Source organism: Cyprinodon variegatus, unplaced genomic scaffold (assembly GCF_000732505.1).
Source record: "Cyprinodon variegatus isolate N-32 unplaced genomic scaffold, C_variegatus-1.0 Scaffold228, whole genome shotgun sequence".
Lineage (NCBI taxonomy): Eukaryota > Metazoa > Chordata > Actinopteri > Cyprinodontiformes > Cyprinodontidae > Cyprinodon > Cyprinodon variegatus.
Window position 1 is genome coordinate 729,280 of NW_015150681.1, and position 8,338 is coordinate 737,617.

General features: G+C 38.5%; 1 protein-coding gene across 1 annotated transcript in view; it reads right to left on the reverse strand.

Annotated features, from left to right (window-relative positions):
• The window catches only part of pan2 (PAN2 poly(A) specific ribonuclease subunit), an 18,891-nt gene extending 10,553 nt beyond the window's left edge, over positions 1-8,338 (reverse strand). Inside the window, exons 1-11 of the mRNA XM_015381136.1 lie at positions 8,276-8,338; positions 6,347-6,653; positions 6,085-6,254; positions 5,499-5,619; positions 5,333-5,410; positions 4,978-5,248; positions 4,539-4,884; positions 1,348-1,444; positions 512-631; positions 304-423; positions 91-219 (exon numbers count right to left, since the gene is read on the reverse strand). Of these exons, the coding sequence (XP_015236622.1) occupies positions 91-219; positions 304-423; positions 512-631; positions 1,348-1,444; positions 4,539-4,884; positions 4,978-5,248; positions 5,333-5,410; positions 5,499-5,619; positions 6,085-6,254; positions 6,347-6,634 (1,740 nt within the window). The 5' untranslated portion in view covers positions 6,635-6,653; positions 8,276-8,338. The remainder of the gene's footprint in view (positions 1-90; positions 220-303; positions 424-511; positions 632-1,347; positions 1,445-4,538; positions 4,885-4,977; positions 5,249-5,332; positions 5,411-5,498; positions 5,620-6,084; positions 6,255-6,346; positions 6,654-8,275) is intronic.

Below are 8,338 nucleotides of genomic sequence, written 5' to 3' on the forward strand. Positions count from 1 at the left end.
TGGATGGATGGATGGATGGATGGATGGATGGATGGATGGATGGATGACCTGTTTTAGGGCTGCCTGAATGTCGGACATATTAGCATGTACCTGACACGGATCCCCTCGTGACAAATCCAACATGTGGAAGAGGAAGCCCAGCTCACAGGCCAAACAAAACTCCTTCTGGCACAAATGATTCTGCACAAGACACCGGATTGGCTCCAGGAAATACAAAACCTAACAAACAAAAACGACACAACAACAAATGAACAGTGGCGTAAGAAAAACTGTAACCTGAGCAGAAACACTTGATTGGTTTACCTGAATCATACAGTTACAATAGGCGTTGGGGATGTGTGGCTCCAGGCCAGCAAACAGAGTCCTGTTGTAATGTTTGAAGTCAAAGTCCTCCAGGCCCAGTTTGGAGTATTTAATTGTGACCTGATGCAGGACAAACATGTTTACTTCCTCTGCTGCAGATCAACTGAACAGGTTTACCTCAGACAGAACGACAATAAAAAGACCCAACCTTCCTGTACTTCTTGGGCACCATGCAGAGGTGTGGCTCTTCATCCCGTCCAATGGGGGACTCTGGGACTTGGTTGTAATTGTCGTAATCGAGCTCTACCTCCTTAATTTTATAAGGAACCTAAAAACATGATGGATAAAAAAAATAAAAAACATACAATGAAACATCAGCTAAATTATTGTGTATATGAAGAAAATAGTAAGAAACTTATTCAAGCAAGATAAAGATTACTGATGCTGAATAGATTCCTTTAAACAGCACATTAATCAATTTTTCCACAGGGAAGATCAGTTTTAGATTCACTAATAGTGAATATACCAGACTTAATCATCTTAATAATTATATAGTATTGTAGTTTAAAATAGAGTTATTCAATACAAAACGGTGACATTAGGGATAAGGTGTCTTTCCACAAATTAATTCTTTTAAAACTCGAACGTAAATGATGCTGCTGAAAAGAGGAATCTCTGTCCCATTTGACCAAAGCTTATGTTTACAGTTAAAGTCTAAATAGAATCAAACAAACATACGAGAATATTTTTCCCCTGGCATCGCTCTTAAACAACAGCTTAGATATAGACATCTAGATTCTAATAGTTGTTGATCTCAAGATCCTTTTTTTGGTGCATTTTCTGCAGCTTTGCAAGTTGTTGCCAAGAACTTTCAAATGCTACAGTTAGTGCTTTATTAGAAAGTTTTCCTTCAATTTATTGGGAATGTTTTTAAGGTGTTAAATGTGGTGCTGGTGCTTTAGAATAAACAAACAGAGAAGAAATAGTAGAACTCGAATGCTACATTATTTTGGAGCCTGAAGACATTTTAAAACAGTTTCCTGCCTGGTTTCGGGGCCGTGTGCGAGGATTTGGTGCATAGCCGATGAAACCAACTGTTTTCATGGTGCGCAGGATTTCTGGATCCACAGGAGGAGCCCGTCTGTCGAAAGAAACATCTTTTTAGGTTAAACTGTTTAATCAAACAACGACGACCCAGAAGACAGAAGTGTTCCTCATCTAAGTTCAGTTTTCAGACAAACTGGAAAAAAACGTATATGTTAGCATAACATACAATAAACATAAAAATGGCCATATAAGGTAAACGATTAAAGGTATATTATGAAGTCAGCTTCCAGTTAGTTTTTTGTTGATTCCTTTGTAAGATTTCACACACATGTAAAACTGAGGGGGATCCTATCCAATGTTCCACTATTTTCGGCAAACCATGATACGAACAACCACAAAACACTTGTGATTTCCTTCAGTTCTTTCCCACTTCCCTTTGGTTCCAGTGGCATTCTGTCTGCGGCTCGCCGGTTCCTGTTTAAAATGCTTTACGAGCAGGTAGTGAATGTAGTTGTCTTTATCGCAAACTCTTAAATTCCTTCCCAAAAAAAATAAAAAATGTTGGGAAACGTCACATTTTAGCCACACTGTTTAAAGGGAACCATCTTCTCCATTTAATCAGCATTTTTAACTCAAACAGCTGCAGGAGCCTTTTATTTTTCAGGAAGCAGGGTCTTTTTGTGGGGCCCTCATCAATGCCTTTATTTTCCCGGCAAAAGGACTCGGGGGACATGTATTAACCCCAGAAACAAAAAAAACATGCAAAGAAGAATAGAGATGTTAGTGTTTAAATAGGTGATGCTTTTTAAAATGAACTGCAATAGATCTGCAGCTGTGAATGCAGCCAAAAGAGAGTCTAAAAAGTAATGATTCAAGAGATGACAGCAATTGAACGCCACATATAGTGAAAACATTGTATCATTTTAAACAGTTATATAACTCATTGTGTTTGTCATTCTCATAAAACCCAAATAAAATACACTAAAGTTTGTGGCTTCAATTTGAAAAAAACAAAGGTCAAGGATAGTGAAAGCTTTTGTAATAAAATGTGAATTAAAGAAGTCATAGCCTGGGATTTGCGTACCGTCTTTCTGAAATTGTTTAATCATTTTAAGCTGAATTATTTTTATTAGAGCTAATAACAACCACTTTTCATTACTGTTTTTTTTATATGCAAGGTTACGCATGAGAATTTTACTTGTATGTGTGCACACTCATCTAGAGTTATTAGCAGTTAGCCGTGGTTCGTTTACCAGTCTGCTACACGCTGAGGATTTACGCAAGCAGCAACACTGACAAAAAATCTGATCTTTTTCATAAAATCGCATTTACCGATAAGTTCAGACCCCATTTCCATAAACTGATGGTCTCCCCAAGCTGATTCATAACTTATGCAAAGAGAAATATTTAGCAGTAGTCTGTAGTGATAAGTTTCATCTGTGATTTAATTGTGAAGTTCTGAAAGCGTGACCCTGACAGGAAATGTCATGGGGTTGCCGAGGGTAACAGCAGAGAGGCTGATGAACTACTAAATACTGTGAACTAATCATCTCAGCCACTAAATAGGGCAAATGTCCCCACTGTTATATCCAATTCAAGCACAGGAGTTACATGTAATTTTATGTAATGACTTTATATGCTGCAACAGCAGCACTAAAGTCTGCTGCGATAGCGATGTCATTGGCCGAAATTAAATATGTTTCTATCTTAAAAACCAAATCAGCACAAATTACAGCTTTACCTCTAGATAATTTCTAATCAGTTCAGAGCTTAAGGAGGAGCGGCGTCCGAGTAGTTAGGGCATTACTTTTGGATCCCAGAGGTTCTGAGTTCAAGCCCCACTCCCACTGACTGCCACATTGGGGTCCCTCAGCAGGACCCTTAACTCTACACTGCTCCCTGGGTGCCACACGATGGCAGCCCCCTGCTCCCTAAGGGGATGGGTTACATGCAGAAAGTGAATTTCATTGATTGTACTTGTGACAGAATGACAATAAAGTTGAATTCTATTCTATTCTTAATGGGGGTATAGTTGACCTCTGGATGACCCAAGAAATAATCTTCAATATCTCTGAAACAAATGATCATTTTAACCCCACAAACCTGCTCTAAAGAAGCATTAACATTCAGTCTACTTGCCGAGTTTTTTTTTCACGGCGATGGGGGGTCAGCTTCACGTAGCTGAAGCTGCTCCTATTTGATAACGCTGTCTGGGATGTAAACACCGTACCTCTGAAATGCAGAGCGGTGAACTCCCCACAAGGCTCACGGAAATACGACACCGTATTCAGTCTAAACTCAACTTTGGACCACCTCTAATTTACTCCAATTTCTTGTTCACTTTAGTGTCTGATACAACTAAAGGTATTTTTGTGTGGTTAAATATAATTAGAAGAAAAAATACATAAAACATAATATAAATATATAATATCAAACCATTTTGGTCGCTTTTCCTGATAATAACCACAAACATTTAAGCTTTTGCATCAATACCAATGGCACTGTTTTGCAGAAAAACTGTTTTCTGTGTTTTTTTTCGGTCAGTTATAGATACATGATACACACAGGACTCAGTACTCAATTGAATAATAACTCTTCTTGTGATGAAAGGGGGGCTGATATTTTTTTTCCACTGACTGCATTTGAGAAACCATGAGACAGCATACTTCCTGTGAAACACGGCTTTACAATTAGGAATTAACAAATAATTACCAAACCATTTACTCCACAGTATCACTAAACAGTTTTTAAAAAAATCCAAAGAACTGCTTCAAGTGCAATAAATATTAACAAATGAAACAATTAATTAGCAAGTAATATGTTTGCTAAAAGTGGTTTATTTTCTGCAGAAAATATTTTAGGGGGGGCGTTAAAGTCATTAAGAAACTAGAGCTGACATTTTATTGCCAAAATGTCAGATCTAACAATATGCAAAGACGTTTTTATATGAAAAGTATTTTTCTCTTAGATTATAATGCTGGTATCTAGATAATCTAGTTGGGTTCTATGTGTGTAAGAAGCCAAACCAGAGAGATTTTAAAGCTGTTTAATTAAACTCACCCAACCTAAGCTGACAAAGCTAGTCAACTTCACTGATTTAAGGAGGAGAAAAAAACTCTGTGTTTTTTATTTACAAACCTTGAAACAGAAACGGTTCACATCTGTCGGTGCTGGTGATTAGGTCTTACCTAGGACTTGGTGTAGACACGGCAACAGGCCAGTCGGACAGGAGCGGCTCGGTGCTCGTCAGCGGCATAGGGATGAGAGAGAGTGGCAGGAGGTCATGGTTCCAGTCCAGCTGAGGCAACGTGTCCACAAGGCAGGGCAGGGGAAAATCAGTCTCCCGAGAGTAGTCATTGAAAGACACCTCTGGGACGTCAGACCACAGGTGCACGCACCCTCCTGAATCCCCAAAAGCCAGGGCTTGTTTGCTCGATGAAACATCAAAGCTCATGAGCAACTGACCTACAGTGTTGATGTGGAAAATGTCCGCCACATTGGCAAGACCGGTGGGCTCACAGAACTGACACTGACCTTGAGGAAGAAAAAGTAAGAGTGCTGTTGATATACTTAAATCACAAATGGACAAATGGGCTTGACTACAGCTTTGGTTTGTAGGTGAAATACCTGTTTGTGAGATAATGACAAGGCGGGAGGTGTAGGTGGGAATGAAGCGGAGGAAGAGGGGATCCACGTGCACCTGGAGTGGAGTAACAGCTCGCATCATGCGGAGGTCGTACACCATCAAGAAACGGTCACAGGCCAACCCATTCAGACCTCGGCTGGAGAAACCACACGCAGCCAGAAGGTTTCCATGGACGTCGAAGTCCGACAGGCTGCCAGAGAACGCATCAAACTCATTCTCCGTCTTAAAAGTGCGAGGGTCACGAAGGGTAACCTGTGGTAAGATGGTGTGAATGTGAGAAACAAAAATAGACCCAAAGCATTCTTTCTAAAGCTGACATCATGGAGGGTACCTCACCTTCCCAGAGGTGTGCCCACAGAAGAAGAAACGGCTCGTCTGACGCATTATAGCGACTCCTGGTGTCTCGACTGTAAACTAATTAACAAACAAGACAGTCGAATGCTTTCAAAACCGTCTATATCTCATAATCAACAAACAATTATGCCAAAAAATGCCTCCTCACCTTTTGAGTTTCCTGAACTGTATTCAGGTCAAATTCCACTACGTAGTTCTGTAATCCACCCATGAGCAGAGTGTGGTTATCGGTCACGAGAAGACTATGCATATCAGCTCCTTCCTCCATCCTGAGAAATACAAGTCAGCTCGTTTAGGACATGAAATTTTTACAGGTTAGAAAATTAAACTCTGAATGTGTAAAGCTATTTCAGAGAAACCCAAAAAGTACTTTTTCTAGGTGGCTGAATACGAGTACATCCCAAAAGGTGTCTCCTGGTCTTTGCTATGCATTTTCTTAAGTACTGTCTTTGAATAAAGCCCTGAGGTCTACACACAGGTTGACTTCATTAACTCACACAGGATCGGATTTATTTTCATAACTAAATTACGTTTCTGCATTACAATCACCTACAATATTTTGATGATCTGTTACAAGAAGTCCCAATGAAATACATTGGACTTATTGTCTGTTACATGATAGGTCATTTAAAAGCTCAAGGGGTAAAAATACTTGTATAGGGCAGGTTATGTAATAGCTCTGTTGCCCTCAGCACAATAAAAATAGACTCTGATTGTTTTTTTGCATCACTTACGGGTAATCAAACATAACAAGGCCTCCACGAGTGTAGCATTTGAGGTTGCTCTTAGAAAGGAACAGCACCCCCGTCTCCAAACTCTGAATGTGTCGGATGTCGTCTGTGGCGTGCGCTTGGAAAGAAGAATGGCGGCCCATTGTAGGTCCAAAGTATGAGGTAACATGGCCCTAAGGAGAGGAAACAAACAGATAAGATTAAACTGATAAAAGGTAATTAAATGAAGTAGTAGATAGTCCAGTTACTCCTATTAGTATCTCACCCTGTGGTTTCCCATCCAGAGCATCTCCTCCTGAAGATCAAAATGGGTTGCGGTGACAGGAATACCAACTTCTGAGACAACGCTGTGGAGCTCAGAAAACACACCCTCCATCAGGTGCACAGGCTCGGGGACCGTCACGGTCAGCCCCTCTGGGTCAAGCTCCACACCCTGCAGTAAGTTTGGGTTGAGGTGTGGGTCCATGGTGGGCTCCAGTCCTGCCTCCAGAGTCCCATGAAGGCTTGCTGGGTATTCACCCATGCCAGGGTCGAGTCCGTCAAAGTTCATCATGGAAAAAACCTACAGCAACCTACAAAGGAAAATAAAAGCTTAACTGAAACAAGGCTACCTGTTTGTCAATACATGCAAATCAACAAAAATTCCGTTATTGCATTTAATTTATTACTTCTAATTAAGATCAAACATATTCCACAAATAGAAGTAATCTAAGTCAATCTAAACTAACTTTGATGAGCTCTGGTGTATTTTAGTTACTGCTGTACAGGTATACAGGGCTTTAGATAAAAAGATGGTTCTCTCGGTTAAAACTTTTTTATAATATAAACAGAGAAAATACCAACATGATCTTCAACTGAATGAAGCATAGAATAATAAAGTATTCTTTATATTGTCCAAATTTTTGCTGACAAACATCAAAATAACTGTTAATTACATATATTTACATGTAATAGTAAATGTGTTACAATATTTTAACAGTCGTACAAACTATTTTTGCTTTTGTTTTAAATCAAAAATATATGCTAATGTTTGTCATTTTTGTTTCAATTTCCTGCTGCATTCCAGTACCCCAGACTAGTCCTGAGAACCCAGTTGCAATATTTTTCTTGAAGTCAAAGCCACAGCTTCAACGTCGTTTTTTTTCTGCAAGTTAGTGTGAAATTCCAATATTCATTGAAATACAACATATTACTTCTTTTTTTTTTTACTCTCAAGTCAGATTTAGTGGACAAGTGGGATGCAGGTGAAGGTCTATTTAGGCGAAAAGTTGGCTTAACATAAATGTTTTTGTTATGCACCTAACTGAAAAGGTTAGGAGCACCTGTGCAGTCAGTTTGTCTGTAGGGATGTTTAATGTTACCTTGAAGATGAGCTAAAACTAACAAACCTTTTTTAAATGCTGCAAAAGCTTCATCATGCTTAGAGCAGTTCTCTAAAAAAAGTAGTTTTCTTTAGTGTTTTTGTTTAGGTTTTTGACCTGGTCTGACCACCTCGAAGTCTTTTAACTAGTAGTACCGGTAGGTGATCTACCACTAGTTAAATGCAGTACACTTTACACTTTATATGCCCTTTTAAAAATAGACAGAAGCCCATTTATGGTCCACTGTTTTGTGTTAAAAATAATTATTTAGAGTAGCAAAATAAGGGATAAAAGACAGAGCATATAAATGTATGTATAGGAAATTATATTTTAAATTGTTTACTTTATCAAATGTGCTCTGCATTGACATGGATAATCAATAAAACTGTATTTTTCTTTAACAGATATTTAGAAATTAAATTGAAAAATAACTTTCACAAGCCAAACAAATATGTAATAAGTATAAAATCATTTAAGATTTGCAAATTTGTACAACTTCAGATCAAAGTTGGTTCATGTTGCATAAAAAAAACACGAAAAAAATGAGCGAAACTACATTAATGAAAATAATGATCTGGATAATCAACGGATAGTCAGTATAGGCGGTGTATAGAGAGCAGTCTTTATTATGAATAAACATTAAATTCATCCAGTTAATTAGAGGTGTACAGCAAAACTAGCATGTGGCTAAGTTAAGCTAAAGTTAGCATCGGTTAGCTTACGGCTGCAAACAATTACATAATAAATACAGTAAAAACTAAAATATTAATGAGCGTGGGTTCACTCTTTGAAGCAGAACCAATAAAAGTAACATTTGTGAAATTTTTACGAACCTTTTATTGAAACGTTTTAGCGTGTAGCGGCCCATGCTAACTGCTTATAACAACCATAGATAT